Source organism: Manacus candei, unplaced genomic scaffold (assembly GCF_025592945.1).
Source record: "Manacus candei isolate 608988 ecotype Guabito, Panama unplaced genomic scaffold, ASM2559294v1 h1tg000015l, whole genome shotgun sequence".
NCBI classification, from domain to species: domain Eukaryota; kingdom Metazoa; phylum Chordata; class Aves; order Passeriformes; family Pipridae; genus Manacus; species Manacus candei.
In genome coordinates this window covers 8,526,402-8,547,290 of record NW_026138063.1, presented here as the reverse complement: position 1 = coordinate 8,547,290, position 20,889 = coordinate 8,526,402, and the positions used below count along the sequence as shown (strand labels likewise).

The 20,889-nt window shown below is 37.9% G+C and overlaps 1 protein-coding gene across 9 annotated transcripts in view; it reads right to left on the bottom strand.

Annotated features, from left to right (window-relative positions):
* ATP11B (ATPase phospholipid transporting 11B (putative)) overlaps positions 1 to 20,889 on the bottom strand; it is a 64,841-nt gene that overhangs the window by 3,628 nt on the left and 40,324 nt on the right. For 2 of the 9 annotated variants that reach the window (XR_007903553.1, XM_051781484.1), the window contains exons 26-30: positions 17,679 to 17,744; positions 17,281 to 17,384; positions 16,466 to 16,631; positions 12,480 to 12,565; positions 4,978 to 5,111 (exon numbers count right to left, since the gene is read on the bottom strand). Coding sequence is in view for 8 of the 9 variants with exons in the window: in XM_051781484.1 (XP_051637444.1) it covers positions 5,009 to 5,111; positions 12,480 to 12,565; positions 16,466 to 16,631; positions 17,281 to 17,384; positions 17,679 to 17,744 (525 nt within the window). In the remaining variant the exon portion in view is untranslated. The other 7 variants (XM_051781486.1, XM_051781487.1, XM_051781483.1 and 4 more) reach the window with 6 other exon arrangements.

The following is a 20,889-nucleotide window of genomic DNA, read 5'->3' as shown; positions in this document are numbered from 1 at the left end:
ACTTCAGTGTCAGAGGCTGACTTAAAACAGCATGTCCCAAAGCAGCAGCACTTTCACCAGCCACAACCCACAAACACCACTGTGCCCAAGGCAGTGCTCTGCAGTCATCCCTGTGGCAGCACCTCCATTTCATCTCCCACATCCAAAGACAACCATTCTGGCTGAAGGAACATGTAAATGTTGCTGCTACCCAGCCCCAAGCCTGCAGACACGTTTATACTGGGACAACAGAAGTACCTGCAAGATGCACCATTCAAACCTCCAACTGTGCAATTTGCTTTTATTGGCATACTCGGGTATCAAAACATTGCCATCAAGGTCTCGGATCCTTCCGATATAACGAAGATAATTAAGCATTAATTATATCTTCAAAGTACAACATGACCAAATATAAATACATGAAAAAGAACAAAACATGCAAAAATTCCCCAACTTTAAAAGATTAATAATTCAAAAAATTTATGCTAGTGAGACTTCTGCACAATCCACCAATTCTTTGAACAGTTTTCCATGTCGGGATCTGGAACTGTTAAAAACCCCACACATGGCATAATAAAGGATGACTGGCTCCCGAATTATACTTTAAGAGAACAGTGAACTGTTATATCCCTTAGTACTCCAAATTATTGATTTGTCACAGTTAACAGTGTTTTTCAAAGCAATGACTAATGTATTGCCACTCATATACCAGCATAAATATTTGAATTGCATTTAACTCTCAAAAATTACTAAACTGATTGCTCACAGAATACGGTAACCGTCCACAGAAACAAAAAAATTGATCTGCAAACTGCTAAGACAGCATCTGAGACACAGCTCAAAATGAATGTGTGTTTAAAGGGAAGGGTCATCATGAAAAATGCGACTTTTAAAACTTCAATTGTGCAAATTCAAGTTGATTCAAATTGGATCACTCAAATTTGGGAGGAGAAAGATGTTGTCATTGCGCTGCAGTGACGTCTCAAGTATTAAATTCAGGATTTCAATCTGCTCATACGGTAACAAAAAAGATCAAATGGTCAGAGGTAAAAGCATTCCTTACCTCCAAAAAAATTATTTAGCAATTTGTAGATATAATTAGAAAAAAATACTGGAAGCAATAGCTGTGCAGATGCCAAGCCACAGACAAGGTCTGTGCTTAGGAGTCACTCTACTCTTTCCTAGGGCAGCGACGGACACTGGACTCGCCTCAGAACCTACAGGTGTGTGAGCACCACATGGATTCCACAAGGCATTTACAAATGTCCCTGTCAACAAGTGGCTGAGTCCATTGTGGAGAGAGTCAAGATGCTTCTGTCGTTGGCATAGAAGGGATCCGAGGAACTCCATGATCTAAAGTAACAATAAAAGAAAAGTTTGGCTGACTGGGAACTTATACTCTACAGAGGTGAGGAGAAAAGTCTAGGAAAGCAAAAGATAGAAGTGCTATGAGATTAGGCAAATGTTCCTCTTTAAAAGACTAATCTGTTCATTTCATGTGGGCACCTGCAATTCATTCAGACCTTTGAGAACAGATGCCAATCATGTCTGCTGTGTAATTAACAATTTACTCACAGCTACGGATATTTTCCTCACTATGAACTAAAACAACTAGAGGTTTATATGCCCCTTTTGCCACTAAAGTTTCAATACTGTGCCCTCAGGGAGACTCTGAATGCTGCCTGTGTACACTGAGGCACCACCTGAGGCCGTTCCAGCAAAGCCCTGTGGTGCACAGCTACCCCAGGAAACCCAGCACACCCGTGTCCCAACGGGAAACATCCACACTGGCTGGAGTTGTGGGCAGGCAAAACTGATCCACAGCCTTTTACTGGTAAATTTTAAGATATCAGGAAATCTACCTAAGACGTCACAGCTTCTGACTGAGATGGGATCTCACAATGTCTTTCACTTGAGGACAAATTACTGCTTGGGAAGAAATACTGTTCTTGGCTGAACAATGTTATGAAAATTGTATGTGAAATGCTGAAAGATAGAAGGCTGGAAGGCAGGAAATCAAAACATAATGAACTTATCCTCCAAATTAGCCTCTGTCAGAAATCTGCTGTTTCTTTACAACTGTTACATGCAGTGCCTTGACACAAGTACCACTAATGGGAGATCCAACAATTCAGCAATGAATCCTACTGTACAAGAAATGTGATCCAGCATTCTTAGTATCTGAGTGACTGACAAGCTGACAGACAATTTAATGGAACAGACAGACAAAAATGCATTTTTTAACATACCACACCACACATTTTATAGCCTAACTGGTGAATGGAGCTATAGAAAATACTTCTCAAATACATTTTACAAGCAGTAAAATAAACACAAGAGAACTACACTCCTGTGGCCCACTACTCCAAGCATTTGTACAACTTTGATTCATCAAAGCTTCTATCAAAATTTGATACCATGTTGGATTTCCTGTTCAGTTCTCATATTTGACAGAATATCAGGAGCACAGAATACAACACAAGCTGCTACAGCAACATTATTTAAAGAAGTGCTCTTCATTCTACAGCACTTGCACAGACAATGTATTTCTCAGCATCACTTCATTCAACAAAAATAATTTGCAGCTACCTCCTGGTTGAATAATTTGCTGCTTTATACAGCACAAGTGCTCAGGAGACCAACCTGTTGTGGACTGCACAATTTTCTGAAGATTTAGATACAAAACACAGCAGCTCAAGCTCGTGAACAAAGCCTAAACAATTTTACAAGCACTTTAAAAAATCACTCAAGAGAATTCTTAACTGTACCTTCAGCATTTCACGACTTGTAACTGCTTCGTGTGATTCAAGCAATTCATGGCTAAGCCATGGCTTTGCTAAAAGATTCAAGCAATTAAGATGTTAAAAAATGAACAAAGACTTTCTTATATTACTAGGAAAGTGTAAGGGAAGAAAATCACTTTTAGCCTTGGTTTTAAGTGTCAATGCTGAGTAGGAGCTGAAGTCACTGAAGACAGCAAGTATGACACACTTAAAAAAAAAAATCTCTTACCTAGGTGTACTGTACATAAATTTAAGTGAAACTAGAAGATTGTTCAGAGCAATTTCAACCAGAGGCAGCAGCAAAAACCATAGAACTGCAAGCCCTTAGTGTAGCACCAAGATAGTTTTGCATATTCATTAAACGTAATCCTATTGTCTGTGTTCTAAGAACTCTACAATTATTTGGCTTGATGGAACTTCATCTGAAAATTACATGAGGTAAGCAGACAAGAAACCTGAGAAAAAGCAGTCTTCAAAGATTGTTTAATATTCTGTCAAATATGAGTTATCTTCAATAAGTATTTGTAAGTTCTCAAGGAAAGAAAATTTAAGTGGAACAAAAGAGAAAATCGTAAAACTGTGAATGCATTAAATAAAACACAGAATACCTACCTTATAAGACTACAGGTTACTAAGGCAATTGTTAACAAAAATCTTAATTAGATAACAATAAATGGAAAAGAAGTAGCATGAGAAATTCCTCATTTGGAAAGCACAGTTTTACAGAGAAGTGGAAAAAAACATCAAAAAACTTAGAGCAACTGCTACCAAAATGTTGATTTTTAGACCAATTAAATGCTCACCTTGTAGATTAAAAATTCTATTAAATTGTTTATTTTACACATCATGCCCGCTTTCTATACAGCAAGTTTGAATTAAAAATGTACTTAGTCATAACAGTTCATATTTCATATGGAATGAAACATTTTGCATATTCATAACCTAGGTTTGTAGAAACACTGAATAAATTTCATAAGCAAGCCAGAAGAGAGAGACTGACTGAAACCACAGACACAGTGTTCAACACAAGAGTTCCAACAGAGATGAGCTACAGACCAGGCAATACCTAAAGGCAGAATCAGAGCTGACAAAGCTGTCAGTGGAAATTACCCACACCAGACTTGATACCCAGTGAATGATATCACAACCTTTAACAGAAAGAGACAAAGTTGTCCAAATACAAAATGAGTTTCCTTGAAAATGTGTGAAGCTCAATGTTTTCAGGTTTGCCTTTTGACCAGTGAAGGACCATGATATCATTCAGAGACTGAGAGATTACGATGTACAAAAGACTATTTTGACTTCTACCCCCAAATATTTCCATGTTTGTTCACTATCCCTCTATTTGGACATGGGGAGATGGCACATTAGGGGATTCAGTGAGAGCTCCTCTGACCATAAGAGCAGTATTGCTCTTTAGACATATTTCATTACTCTAACGTGCTTTTATCCCACTGATGTTTGTTTCACACATGGTTTGTGGAGGAAAGATTTATTTAGCACATACTTTGGAATGGCACACATGATTTTGACAATATACCTTCTAGAACCGAAAAAACATTTAAAATTCTTAGAACCTGAAGACTCTGTTCTGTCAATTACTCTGATTTTAGAAATAGCTTATAAAAGTTATACTACAAAAATATTTCATCTTCATATCAATCAATGGCTGAAAGATTTAAAGACTCTCCTTCTAACAATGAAGTTATATTTAAGGGGGGGAGTGTGAGCCTTTTGTATATCTTCAGGAGTAATTCAAGCTCCAAGGTAAATATTTGGAGGTTGTACATCCAGAACCAAAGGGAAAAGTCTTTCGACTTCATAAACAACTCCTGATTCATGAAGGCAAAAAAAAAAAATCATAAAAAGGAGAACAAAAACAGCAGCAAGGCTTGATCTTCTAAAGAGAAGAATGTACAAATCAAGAGAAATTACGATAGATACAACACAAGAGCTTGTAGTAAAGCCAAACTAAACACTTTAACAGAAATCTTTTGAAAAATGTTTTTCCCCTCCCCATCCCAAAAGAAACCACTCAAAAAGAAACAAGAAACTAATCTTTTAGGATGAAAAGAAGTACAACAAAGAGTTGCATCTCCTACTTAGGTAAGCAAAACCTGCAGCTGATTTCTAGACATCTATTGCTGCAGGCTCATCGGGTTCCAGTTTATAGGAGAATCGTCTGCAGCAAAGGCTATTGAGAGAAATGCCACACCTGTTGACCCGGGTTGGGCTACATCTTCCCATTAGTCGTTCCAGCATTCTTCTAACAGATGTGCATGCTGTTTCCCCATCTGAGAAGCAGCACATGGAGTCCAAGCAGTTGATACCTGAACCTGCCTCAGTAAGCTGGAAGGAAGGAATAAAAAAACAACAAAACAAAACAAAAAAACAAATAAAAAAAAATCAGTACTCACAAATTCTAGCAATGAAGATGTTATCAGAAAACACTTAGGAAAAGCAGATTTTCTTAAAGTTAGAGTGTTGAATATTTTTCAATTTTATAGGAGAACTACAATGAGGAATAATATTCCCGTGCCCCGAGGCCTATATACACTAAAATTTGATCTTTCCAAGGTTTGTTTGCAGCCTTGGTGAGCTCATGGAAATGGTTTAACACCACATCTGCCTAAAGCTGGAAATGAACTGGTTAGGAATTCTCTGTGTTCCAGCTCTAACAAACCCCACAGCAGAGCACATGCAGTTTCAGCTGGGATTCACCTCAGTGGCCAGACAACAATTTATACAAGCTCAGCTCTGTCCTACTTTGAGGGAAATCAAGAGAAAGCTTCAGGTTGGGGCTGCAGAATACAATGCAGCAACCTGATCCTATGTAATATTTTTTCCTCAAGAAGTGTGGAATGCAACTTCCTACAATAATTTACAGATTTTCACTACCATAGATACCCTTGGCTTGGTACAGAACAAAAGCACATTCCTGATTTTACACACATTGTTTATCCAAATGCAAACAAGGCTAATGTCAGAAAGGTTCAGTCATGTTCATGCCAACACAAAGAATAATTCAATATTAGCATAATAAACTTTCAACAGCTGATTTTCTGTAGGTGAGAAAAAAAAGCAATAGAAAGAATAAAGGGGAAAAAAAAAAGGCAGTAAGAGAGATGTATGGGTGTAAGTGCCACCTACCAGTGTGCTCCTTTACAGCACTGCTGCACACCAGACAACTGCAGCAACCTGAAATCTCCCTGAAATCTGGCATTTCTAGAGAGAAGAGCCTAAACTGACTCCAGTAACCTTTCCAAAAGGAAATAAAAATGTGAATGTGGAGTGTGGGGATGCTTTTTAATTTAATTTGAAACTCTCCATGAGGGCATCCTGTCAAACAAATATTGAACACACAGACTTAAGCATCCATTATCCTGTCCTCACATCACTGAATGAAGATTCTGGGAGGAGGCATCTTAGTCTGTGATAGGACACAGTTCACTTAAGAGTTTCCCACAACTTTTCACAGCGTGACCAAAGGTCACTGACTGTTGTCTGAACTCTGGTTTCCAACCCCAATTTTTTGCACAACACTCACACTTGGTGAACACTGCAACAAAAGCAAAGAACCTCAGAATTCCCTGTGGGAATGGTTTACTGTGAGTGGACACAGTCCTTCCTAATCCCCAAAATAGGCAGCCAGACACATTTACAGCTTCATAACAGAACAATTCCCACACAGCAAAGAAGAGGCAGCAACAGAAACGAGGCATTTGGAAATCCAAGAGAAAAATCCCAATTGGTAGGGCAAGGAGGGAACACTGGTATTTCCCTGCATCTTTTTTCTCCATGTCTGTCCCTTCCTCAGCTCTGTGCCACATTCCCCATGGTCCCTCCAGACCCTCCCATCACTCTGCTCAATGTGATGCTCACAGGACTGTCAGTCAACAGTTGTCTGAACATACAGAAAGCTCTAAAAACTGGAACCCTGGATTCTGTGGATGCTGCACCTGGGAGGCCATGAATGAGCACAGGTAGAACACACACTAACTCACACTCACTTAGGAGGTCTTGGGGACACAAAAGGAACATTTATTATGACAATGAACTCCTGAGAGACAGGAGCAGAAGCACTGCAACCCACAGGTCTAAAAGGGGTTCTGGTTAAAACACAAACAGAACAAAACACACCTCAAGAGAGCCTGAGTCCCTGAACACCCTCATTTGATGGCCATCACATCTGGTCACAACTGCACTTTCATAGAAAATCAGGAATGGCATAATTTGCAGCACTGCAGTACCAGCAAATATGACCTTCACAGCCACATCAGACTGTGCTCACAGAGTTATCAGACAAGGAATTACACAGAGCAGAAGGAACTCCTGTTTGGAGGTCAGCAGACAAGCTCCCTGCTGCACATGGCAGTGATCTTCACAGCTGTGTTCACAACAGTAACTCCCAGCATTCCTACACTTAGGATTTCAAAAAGAATATTTAGTCCATCCATTATCCTGAAGCAGAACAAGTTAACACCTTTAAAGTTACTTCGAAAGGTCACATTACAGAGGTTTTACGTAGGATCAGATGAACTAGACAATTTTCTTCCCTAGAATCTGCTGAGAGCTAGCAGTCCTACATATTGTTCAAAGACTGTGAGAAAGAAGAACCAAGAGTAACCCAAACTTGCTTCTAAAGAGTGAAGCCTCAGCTCTGATTTTGGAGGGCTGCTTTATTCTTCACTAGTTAGACACAGAAAACTAGGACCATGCTTGAACTACGATTTATGGAACCATTAATATAATTTAAAAAAAACCCAACAACAGCATATGTGACCTTACATAAGCCTGGAAACAGCACTTCTGTTTCATCAGCTTCAGAGTTCAGTGTAAAGTAACACTGGGTGAGTTCCTGCCTGGTGAACACAGATTTTTATATTTATATCCACTACCTGGAAGGAAGATACACACGAATCCCTCTTCTCACTTTTCTCCCTGTGGAGGACAATTATCACCATAGTTTTATACCACAGTAAAACTTGGCATGGCAAGGCAGTAATGTTCTCTGAAAACCTAATACACACCCTTCGGAAACACAAGGCAGGAGAGACAATGTTTTAAAAAAAAAAAAAGTATAGAGAAATACAAGATATTATTAATAACTGGGCTGCAAATAAAGTATTTTCATAAGGTAAGATCCGGGATCTCAATAAACATAATACTTTATATGATAATGGCCCGTTCGATGTAATAAATCAAAAAGCAACTGAAGTGCAGAATGATTCAGCTTGATGAAAGAAAAAAGAAAATCATACTATGATGCAAATTTTCTTATGGATGCCAAAAATATGGGTATTTTGGAATGGTTCCATGACTGTCTGTATATGAGATATGTAAATATATATACACACACATTAGGGTAGAGTGGGAGTACTACCTAGTGACCGTAAGGACTGTCGGGCAGGCTAGATGGCTCTAGCAGTTGCCTATTGTCCTCCCCTCTGTGCCTGCCTTCAGCAAAGTCACCTGCTGAGCTGACTGAACCCTTATCTTCTTCCATCTAGAAGGACAGAAAAGCAACAAATCTTATAAAGCACCACGCTGGCATTGCTTTAAAACAGTTACCATTGGCATATGAACTTGCATTTCCCAGATCTGCTCTCGAGAGAACAAGGCATGTTTACAAGGTAAAGAGGCAATTTCTTCACGTTAATCCGTGGATCAAATGTGGTTTGTCAGTGCACAAATATCAGAAGTGTTTGGTCTCTCTGTGCACCACAGAGTACAAAAGGGGGAAACCCAACAAATTTGAAATCTGTTTCAAATTTTCAGATTTTGCACTTTTATTTGTTTTCCCCCTTCTAACAGAAAGGACCATTTCAGTTTGTTTGCCTTATTACAGGTTATTTTACGTGCCACAAGATGGACATTTCAACTCAGAGTTAATCACACTGAGATATGCAGTTGGGACTTTGTGGAACAGGGAATGTATTTAATCCTGTACACCAAGTTAGGAGCACTGCAGCATATCTTACCGAGCCCAGGTCTTGCTGCCAACATCTGATGCCACATGGACATTTCAGAAAATACATGAAATGATTATTACTATTCCACAGCTAAGTTACAATTTGTTCCCTACTGTAAAGCTCACTGTCCTTAACCTTTAATATACTGTATAACAAAATCCCAAACAATTAGCTTTAAAATTTTAAAATATAAGAATATTCACATCTAACAACTTGCCTGGCACTTATGTTTTCAACACTTCTGTAGTTTTTCTACTCTTTGTCTCTTTGAATCAAATAAACCTACAATTGCCAAATTATTTCACTATTTCAAAGTCATCAGACAAAAGTATCTTCAGGTAAGTAATATGTGCACTTTTGTGACTGAAGACAAATACAAATGGTACATTTTTTTCTCATTTATTCCCTCCTCCTGTGATAGACTCTATGGATTAGCTAATGGATCAGCACAAAAGTATGCTAACAAAATATACAGACCTGTAAAGGAAGAGATTACCCCTGATCAAATTTTAGCATATTAAGGTGTCCTAGTATACCTCACTAGTGTGCTTACACTTGGATAGTCCTCTTGGGAATTTCATGTTCCTTACAGAAAACATGCTGTAAAAGGAACAGAGACCTGTCTGCTCTCAACTTGACAGAGTTGGGCTGGGTCAGATCTGAAAGCTGTCAGGAGGAGAATCCTATGAAACAGGAACTAGAATTAAAAATACAAACAAGTAATGAAGGGCTTAAAGCCAGGGCCAGGAGCCTGGAGTTCTGGAGACAGAGCAGATCTGGACAGAGATGAAGGGAAAACCAGGTAACAACAGACTCATGGGCCTGTAGATGGTCAATGAACAGGGCTTGGCTGTGATGAGGCACATGCTACAGTCAGAGTCCCGGATATACCATTATGCACTGACAGCCTTCTCTGTAAATTGACCCCTTTCTTGTGTTTGACATTTCCCTGTAGCTCATAACACACTGTCCAGAGGTAAAAACTCTATAAACACAATTAATCCCATCAGCAAGCAGAAGTAAAACATCTGTCCGAGCAACACTTCTCACATGTGGCTTAAGATTTCTGACAGTTCTTAGAAAGCAAAGAGACATGTAGACATACATGCAGACACAAAACTTTATTTACAAATAAAAAAATGGAATGAGATACAATGGGGCCCAGTAAGTCCCCTAAGATACATATTTCACACATTCTAAGAACAGGAGAGACAGCTATGGAGGAAAGCAGTGCTCAGCCAGACTCCAGCTGAGGAAAACACCTGCACCTGAGCTCTGCTGCCTCATTTCCTTTTCATCCCAAGTTACAAAAGTGATAATAAAGTTCAGAGGCGAAAGTTTAACACACAAGACTGCAATTCTGACTCACAGGAATCACATGGACACTTAGAAGACTCCCTTCAAAACTTCTAACTCTACATCACAAATGTATTCAATACAAACTTGAACATTTTTTGCACACTGTGAAGCCTATAGACATAAAAAAAATATTATAACATCATACTTGTCTTTTAATTTGCATTCATAAAGGGATTTTTTTTTGTATCTCAACAGAACAGTAAGCACATTGGCAGAACAAGGCGTAACTCGGTTTAACCTGGAGTTATGGTCCTTTTGAGGATTTTAATACATATTTACAAACAGAAAACTGCCAAAGTCTGTTCGTCAACCCACATGCATTCTGCATCACAAAGGATGCGATTACTGGGTGGGCACGTACAAATGAGGTGTGACAGATTAGCTGCTCACAGCCACATATTCACTGAGCAGCTGTTTTGTTTCCTGCTCCTACAGTTTTCCTTGCTTTTTCTGCCCTACTGCTTCAGGAAAATAGCTGCCCTTGACACCACAGAAACTAACCCGTGGTCTTCACTCAAAATAGGCTTTATTTAGTATAGTGAAGTGAGCAGTTTCTGTCTACTAACTGATCTTCCTTTTTTACTATTTTAGGTAAGGATCCACAGGATTACTTCTGAACTTTGTCCAAAGACAGAATAAAGAACTAGAGAAACTCAAATCCTTTTTGTTTCTTGTTGCACTTTACACGTTCAGTTCCATAGTATAAGGCACTCAGTGCTTGTATTTCAGGTATTATTAGATGCTCAAGTGTAAAAAATCTGACATACAAGAGAACGGGATTTGTATAATCATTTGTTACTCACAGACAAAACAAATTTCCCATTTTTTTTCAACCCCTTCCCTAAGTGTAATATGAAGAAAATCATCTCAAGTTAGCAAGAATTCTCCTGGTTTTAGCCTTATAGTAACTACAGGGCTGCACTCCTAGACAGCTTTATTTTTCTTTGACTATCCAGTTGCATAACCCTTAAAATGTGTTTAGTTTTGGAAAGTTTAACAGAATCTTCTGTTACAAAACCTTTGGTGTAGATATGATGCGCCATGCAATTCACTCTAATAATTCACTGAGAAAACAGAGACTTACTGGAAATGTATTTGTCCAAAGTAACATATTTAGCTGACGCTGATAAACCAAGAAATTTAAAAGCTAACTTGTAAAGGCTTTTGCAGAGCAATTCTCCAACGCAGTTATTAAGTTTACTAACGTTAAATCATTTACTAACATACAGCACTTTGCCTGTTTTAATAGTGCTGAATTAAAAACAAAACCAAACTAAAGCACCCCACCACTACCTCCCTGGGTGTTTGGAAATCCAAGGTGATGTGTTTCAGAGTGGGGCCACTAACAGCCAAACACAATGGCCATTTCAAGTTTTGCCTTGTAAAGATGTAGTGCACTCTCAGAGGAAATACAAAACTCTTCTCTTTTGGTTAAATAAACGGCAATTAAGTCCCAAAAATGTAGGTTGGTTGGTTCTTCTAGCACCTATTTGCACATTTTTTACAACAAAGTCATCTTAAAAAATATTTAAAAGTAATCAGATCTTTGCCTTAATTCTTGCTGTGGAATATAGAAGTAGATAATGATAGGAATGAATAGGTTGAGACGTTGCTGATGCATATGAATGCTTAAGTCTTACAAAAGAGAATCAGCATTTGACAGCATTTCATGTGCTGAAGTCGGTGCATTTGAAGAGTTTCAGAATCACGTTTTACCTACACAGACACATGTATACTTTGATCTTTTTTTGAATAATTTTCTGGGACTTTGTAGCCAAATGCCTTTAGGAATATGTATCTACACACATTGAAAACAAACAACACTCACTTTATAGCTGCACAAAACAAACACAAAAAGCCTTAGCTGCACAAGGGTATGTAAGCACCCAAGCTTAAAACATTTTCCGCTCTTTCAACACAACTGAAAAGCAAATTAAAATGGGACAAATAACTCGCAAGAAACTGCTGCCTGAAATACATGGATTTTCCTGTCACGGCCTCATGAAGCTGAAATTATCCAGCATGCAAAAAGCACTGTTAATTTTTACCATAAAGAAATCAAAAGCATTATAACCATGCTAGAAACTATGATTATTTAACAATGGATGCACGAACAGCTAGATCTGTATTCTGAAAGTTGAGCATCATGCTAGGGATGTTTTTTCCTACAAAGAAAAAGCACGTCCAACACATGCTACTTAGGAGAAGCATTTGGCTCAAAAAACACAGAGCAAAGCCAAGAAATAACCAAACTGAATGTTTCTGCACTACAGGTATTGCCCTCTCAACCCACTAATATTCATGCCTCTTCCCATCTCTCTCAGCACTGGTTAGTTCACCTTCAGCATGCATAAGAGTTGATGAGGAACTGTCCCTCCTACTCTACCTAATTTTGCTCAGCTGATTCCTTGCCCTGGACAATGGCTGCAGTGCGATGAACTCGTCACTTAAAGCAACTCTGTTGGAGTACATCTACAATTGGACAGAGAAGGGATGGAACATACATGTCAGTAAGTAGCAGCAGTAATTTTCTAAGAGAAAGACACAGGACAACACATTGTTATTTAAGTGGAATACACATCATATACAGAACACAAGCCTGGTACCTTCAAGACAGCTCCTGGGATAATCACAGCCAGTTACTGTTTGGTAGGACCAATCTTAATGTACTTGTGCTTTCAATACTGAGAAAAAAGGCCTATAGACTTCTACATCTGTGCTTTATTCTGCATTACTTTCTTCCCTCAATAGTGCTGTGATTTATATTTACCCAAAGATTTATATTTTGATTCACATTTACCTTGCTGTCCATTTCCCCCTATATGATTCTGTAACAGACTTACAGTGAGAAATTGCCCATAAGCTACTTTAGGGCAACTGACCTCAGACAAACACAAGATGGCTTTTCTTTAGGTCAGCAAAAGCCCCTTGGAACACAGCAAAAATAAAATAAAGTAACACATTCACCTTAAGTGCATTAGGGAAGGTAAAGTTAACAAAATTCATCCCTCTATAATAATCAACTCATACTTGCCTATCAAATTTTTAATATGCTTATTTCCCAAAATGAAAGGGCGAGATATAAGTTGCTGTGACAGAACAACATTTACATTTAGAAGTTTATCAGGTGTTTCTCATATCAGTTACATTTCTTTGCTTTGTTATTGATAACTTTGCTACATGTAACATCTGACTGATCAGACAGACTGAATGTTGATGCTATGACCTTACACTAACAAAAAGATAAAATCAGGTTCCTTATATATTAAATAGGGTAAGGGAGGTGCCTACAGATACAGCGAATTCAGAGCAGTAACTCTGGTAAGATGCACAACTAACATGTTCTTGGAATCTGAAAAATTAAAACAATAGAGGCAAGTGTTTCATTTTCAGCTGAGGAACCTGTGTTTGCAGAGTGCTCCTGGGAAGAGTTTAGAATTTAAATGATGGCAGGTAGAAACAAATAACTGAAATAGTTGCAATTTAAAACCAAGTGACTAGTTCAATAACAATTTATCTCACCATGATAAAAATGTAGTAACCGTAAACTTTTTCTTTCCCCCAATATGAAAATATACTAATTCAGTCCTGTAATTTAAAATAATTAAAAATATTCAGCTAGACACAGGATGCATCTTCACTATGAAAAACAGCATTTAAGAAAGCAATACAAAAGTTTCATATTTACTCTTTTAATGACTCTTTTAGTTGCTCTTTGATGACTTCCACAGAAGTCATCAGCATCAGTCAGCACCCCTTGCATTTGGGACAAAGACATTCTCCAAACCCTTTCTATCTCAAAGTTAGAGCCTCTTCCTCTGCTTTGAAACTGAAATAAAAATATTTACTAGAAATTTTAAACACATATAATGAAGAAGCACAAATGTTGTCAAGAAGGGAAAGAATGCTAAGTTGATCATCTGCTCCTCTTCACTTATTTGTACTTTCTCACTTCAAGAATAGAAAATGAAATTCAATGGAGCTGATTGTCCCATTAAAAGTCAGAGTGGGAAAATCTCAAAAGATTAAACCTTGAGAAGGGAACAAAGAGGTGTTTTCTTGTCATAAATACATTTTTAACTGTGATTTCACTATCAGACACACACAGAGAAACTAGTGGATGGCTGCTGAAGAATTTCTGGTCAAATCAGATTGCAGCATCAGGAATTAAGAGTTTTCAGAAAAAAAGACAGTATTTTGGTAAACATACACCCTACAGCTGACTCTGTCAAATGCAACTTAGAAAGGGAGTAAGAAAAAAACCAAACAAAGAAACCCCCAACCAACCAAACCTAATGGAGATGCACAAAGCAAAATCCCCATGGCTAGGAATCAAGCTGTAGCCGCAGGAAAGATGTTAGACATTCATCAAGATCCCTTTTTAAAAATAAGAAGTCCTACTGTGTCCTTGACAACACAACTGCAATGGAAGTAAACTGAACCTAGAAATTCTTTAGAATTGATTCAGAAAGCAAAAGAATGCAGCAAGAAGTATAGGGATAAAGGCAGGGAAAAATCGTGGCTTTTTGGGTTTTAACTCAAGCACTTCAGGAACATGAGAAACCTCAACAACCACACTGATACAAAGCCAAACAGCAACAGCTGATGCACAGGAAGGAAGGAAAAGGAAGTGTTTGATAAATATTGCCACTAGTTTCTCAAGAAGAAAAGACAGGTAAGTATCATTACCTATCACATTTTTCCTAAATCAAGACCCTTTAATCCAAGAAGTGCAATAGTGTGCAATCCAGAGTCTTATCAAGCTTAACTCAAAAGTCTTCTGAAAGCTAGTGGTTACTTACCTTGACTTTTAGCTACTAAATTCCGAGACAGAAAAAAGCAGCTAATATTCCAGTTTTGAAAAGGGAATAATGGGATATTTTGGACAGCAATAGGTTTGTCAGGATGATGTTGATCTGAGGCAAAGTAAGAGAATGTTTCACATGGATTTTTTTTAAACACACAAATTAGAAGTGTAATATAATTTAAGTAAATCAACATGCACTTACATCAAAGTAATTACAAGGTTAGATGCTAAAGATAACAGCACTGATGTAATGCAGTCGGGCTTCCGCATGGCACAGAGCTCAGAGTAATTTGGATTAAGCAACTAGGACACCACAAAATCAATCTGGCACACAGATGGACTAAAAGCTGCTGAGAGGTTTCAGACCATAGCTGTGTATGGAATATCTTTGTCAATTGGGTTCTTCATTCACTGCCACTGTTTTTTTGCCCTGTGCTGTTTGACCTCTCATCAACGACCTGTAAGAAACCAACAGCAGCACTTGCAGATGAGTAGAAGATGCAGAAGACAACAGGTTATTGATGTATATTATTCTGTAAACTGAATACAGCTGGAGGATTCATTATTTCCATACTTGGCACTGATGTCTGCTGTGCTGGAACATGCTGTCCACTGGCGAAATCCAAAAATCAAGATGAGGTTGAGAATGTTGAAGATTACAAGAGAAACACAAGAATCATGAACAGACTGTAAAACAACCTTTTTGACAAAAGATGCAAGTCCAGTCTACCTATTAGTGTGAAAATGAACAAACCTAACTGATCACAAACTAACCTTGATCACAAACCTAACTGTGAATAAACAAAACACTGTAACAGAAGGCTTCTCAGTTTAGCAGAAAAAGTCTAAAAAGATGAGATGGTGGAAACTGAAACCAGAGAAAGAGTTACTATGAGGACAATGGGTCAGGATGACTTCTCCCTAACTGTCACTAAAAAGAAGACAACACTCAGAGATGAGATATTTACCTAAAAGACAGCCTAATTTCAACAGAATGATTTAAAGGATTCTTTGTAGCCCATGTCAGGCAAAAGAGAGATTCTATTATCACAGCACATCTCTAGACCTTGTCTATGAACCTGTGGAACTGCCACATGGGTAATTAGCTTTAATTACAGGATCAACAATCAAATATATAGCATATAATAGGATCGAGATTTAAGAAATACTAATTAAAAAAATCCTACTAAAGTAATTTTTAAAATTGTTTCCATCACATTTTAAGAACTATTCCATACTAATTACAGTTGCAGCTTCTAATACCTAGACAAAAATGAGAATAAGTTACTGTCTTTAACACAGGACAAATATGTGCAGTATGATCCTCTCATACAGCTGCAAGTTGAGAGGTAAAAGGCTGAGTGACCTCTTCATATATAATTCTGCTCTTCTTATTATCAAATACTTAAACATAAACATTACTGCCTTGTGAAATAGTGTCCTCCCTTTTGTAATTTTAAATTAACAACTGTATTCTGAAATGAGAACACTTCTATGCATTGAACACGACAGCAATGTAAGAGGATAACTACTGGTCAAAGTTGGATACAAAAGCATAGTATTACCTGAGCTTTTTCAGTACTTGTTGGTTGCAGATGTCTGTACAGCACTTTCTTCACAACATCAATAAACAAACAAGCAACTACTATGAGGATTATGGCAAACCAAGCAGAACCACTTGACAACAGTTGAACAAATACAAAGTACATGTCCTGGGTATGTAAAAATGGCCTGAAAAGTTAAAAGAAGTGGCAGTTACTAAAAGGAACTTCTAGAAACAAAAGTACAGCACAGGCTGTCTCAAGTGTATCTATTTCACATCAGGCATTGAGTCTCTCAGGATGCAGAGTCACAACTGATGGTGCCCATGTACAAGTCTAGCAACATGTTGGACCTGACCTGCAAAGAAACTCTGGGGAGGGAGGGTACTTAACTTTGGAGGGAAAGGTTCTGATTTAGTTTTAAATTGTGTTGCAGTAAATAAACCATCATCCTATCCCCCCAGGACCCCAAAAATACAAAGCAAAATACCCCCCTTCACTGATTCAAACCCAGCATCTTCATTTCTGTTGCAAATATTTACCTATTACATAGCACCTCTGGGAACCTATCTACTTCTTATGAGCAAAAATGCCTTCATAGTCACAGGCTGACAGAGACAAGCCCTGTCTGTCCTTGAGCACAGGACAGTGTAGCAGCACTGCTCAAATTTTTAAAAGGATCACCAAAAGAAAGTGGCTGCTCTAGGTTTAATTTTTTTTTTTTTTAAAAACCTGTCGTAAAATTCAGAGCATGATGGTACAAGATAATCCTACAGTGTTTTTTCATAGTTTCATTGATCTTATGTGCTATAGAAAGGGGAAAAAAAAGAATCACTCACCAGATAATTCCCCCATAAAACAAGGAGAATATGAAATAAAATACAATGGATCCCCAAGTAACAAAATGGTTTATCCATGTCCAGAAGTGAGTTTCTAGTGCCATCTGAAACAGAGATAATGTCAGTGAGCTTCCTTTTTTCACCAGCTTCACAGAAAATTATAAATACCAGTCTGAACATACTTATGAACTTCCAGCCCAAACACTAAACATTGTTGTGACACACAAAAACTAGAGAAACATTTCAACCACCACTGAAACTAAATGTAGAAGTCACTTGTCTGGAACCCCCAAGAATCAATTACTTCTGTATAACTTTTGAATCAATTTTAAATTATTGCTTTATTACATATTTGCCTATATTTCCAAACACAGAGAGTGGTCTGTGCAATGTCATACCTTCATTGTGACAGTTATAACCATAACGGTGAAGACCAAAGTACCAAATGTCCAGTTTCCAAACATCTAAGAAAAGGGTAAGGAAAAATCATGGAAGATAAAAAAAATCAATTAAGAGCGTTCCCAGTAAGTAAGTTAAGATTCTTCTCAAGTCAACTACACTAAAGAAATTAGTCTGTGGACATAAGCTTGTGACAAGTAATCATCATGAAAAAGCAAGGAGGATACAACACAAACTACTAGGAAAATAATACAGCTTATGATAAGAGCAAAATTAACAACCCAGAAGTCATCTTTCTTATTGGTTCAAAATAAATCACCACAAAGGCTACATGAAATATGAAAAGAGTTCAAAATAGTAATATGAAATGATAGGAAGATGAAGATATCAATTTGATCAGTTTTGATAAGCATCCAATAGAAAGGAAATACTGGGTGGAAGGTATTCATTTTCACATAAGTGCAAAACACTTTTGAGTTTAAACATTTTCAGATAATTTCCAACATGCAGCATCACCTGAAGGTTCACTTTTTACCCCAAGCACAATTTTACAATTCAAAAATAATGGTGCCATTGCATTTTACAAAGAAAATTGTAAGGAAAAGACACTTTGTTTCAAGGCTAATAAACCCAAAAATAAGCTCACATTCTAAAACACTTAATCTGTCACTTTTGTATTCTCCTGTGCATGAAAATTAAACTATCAAAACTCTGAACAAGGTCTACAACAATAAAATCTCAGCTCTGACAACCAAGCAGGGATGCTGAGGTTGTATCTATCTACACACATGCTGCTCACACAGAGCTGCCACTCTACAACAGGTCCAACTGCTCTGCTCCTGGAAGCAGGCTGGGTGCTGAAACAGAAAATGTTGCTATTTTGCAGCTATTTTTGCCACTGACAAACTGAACAACGACCAAATCCTCAACTTTGAATTTCCTGGTAGCAGATTAAGCAAGCAAGGAGGAAGGTACCACATGCAGACAGGCAGAGTCATCCTACAGTTGATGTGTCAGTACGGCACAGAGGCACGGAACTGGGATTCACACAGTTGTAGTTCTTGTTACAGAGCTCTGACAGAAAAATCCCAACAGCCTGATGACGGATCTCACAACTGCTTTTCTTGTCTATACACTAAGCAAAAATTGAGGCAGCCATGAGTCTGCATTTACTGATAATTTTAAAGATCTCTGTTACAACACGTCTTCTGAAGCCTTCGATTTACTTGTCATGACGTGCTGGTTGTTAACTGCTGCAATAGTAACCTTAAAAGTGAAATTAAACTGCTCCTGAGTGACCTGTGAAAGAAAGTGTCTTTGCTAACACTGCTCTCAATAGTCACAGAGTTAGAACACAAAACACAAACGGGTTCTTGCCACCATTTTATTTTTGAACACGTTTACATTGCGGATGCTGCATCCTTTAATCCTATGAAGTAACAGATACAATATTTTGTATCTCCTCCTCTTCTAAACTCTTACCATTTGCCTGTTAGGTTTCAATATCTGACGACATGCACAGCATGAAAAAGGGGGGAGAAAAAAGAACTAAAAGATCAAGTAGTTGCACAATGGGTTGAGGTAAGCCTAACAAACACCAGGATTAACAAATTATTTACAGTCTCCTCTATTCTGCTGTGCTCCAAACCATGAACCTGGAACGGAAATGTGAGGCCTTGCACTAACACTACCCTGTATCACAGATTTGCACAGGTGACCACTTCTTGAGGACTTCATACTCTAGCAGCACACTAGGTTCTCTTGCCCTTAATTTTGGCTTTTTCACTCACACGTTAAATTTGCAAGAAACTTTAAGCACTGCAGATATCTCACTGCAACACACAGCTCTACCAGTTCCAATAACCACCTTTTAGCAAACACAGAAGGCACAGTAACAAAAAACCCACAGCCTCAGAATTTATCTGAAGTCCTATCACGAGAAGCCAAAGGGCATCTGTCAATTCCCCAAACTAAACAGTTGTTACTAAATACAACGGAGGACGTCTGTTCCTGCCTTGTGGACATTTACTAAGAAATTCAGAAGTGAGGTGCTTTGACAAGTTAAGATGGATGCACCAAGACACACTGATTCATAGTCTAAAATTACCTCGTTAGAAGGGTTCTGAAGGACCTTTACCAATTCACAAGAATTTCAAATTGCACAGCTTGTAACAAATGGCAAGAGATGTCACACTCGTACCTCAGCTGGAAGAGACATTTTAGTCTCAGCACAACTATTTTAATGTTCTTATCAAACACCTCAAATGGAATAGGTGCTCCAGCTGCACCACTCCACTGCTCCTCTTTCTGCAGGGATGCTCAGAACCGCCAGCTTTCTGATTTTAGTTCTCAAGACAACTCTGTCTATTGTCTGTAGATCACTACATTTTTAACTAAACTTCCTGAGCTCCCTGTCACCAGGTGACCACTGTGAATTCAGCATGATGCTATTTCTGTACCTTGTGCCATAATCTGCAACTCTGCCAAGCACTACATGAGAATCAGCAAGTGCTCCATGCCAATATTAAGAATGGCACAATGAGAAGCAAATGTATTTTTCCATTACTACCCAAGTTTTACAAGGGAAAAATCAGTATCTAATTGTTCTAAACTGAGCTAAATAACTCAGAACCAGGGGAAATGAGGAAACAGACTTCTAATGGTTTCATCCAAGCTCTAGGGTTTTTTTCTGAATGATTCTTCCTGTGAACTTTAACATCTTTAAAATAAAGTGTCAAATTAGTATTTGATTATGTCATTAACTTATTGTCTTAAAAACATTTATTGAATAAAAAGTATAACTTAAAAGCAGCTTGCACCACTAAATTTAAAAAAAAACCTGAGTAATATAATTAAAATAATACATTTTCAGGAGAAGCTTTAAGACTTTTGTCAACTTTCAGATTTAAGCCTAGCTTTGTAACAGCTACTAAAGAGAAGCCATTGCTTGACACTGCAATTAAGTCCAACTCAAAATGAGTTTTGAATGAATGGATATAAATACTCATTTACTGACATGAAATACAATTTTGACAAAAACAGTATACAAAATCAAACAAAGTCTAAGACAACCATGACACATTTATTATCTTGAAGGGTATGTTCTTCAGGGACATACACTTTCTGACAATGTCTTATAATTTCCACAATAAGAAATGTCATTCTTGAGAGCAGACACTAATATTGACAAAGACTCTTTGATAATTATGT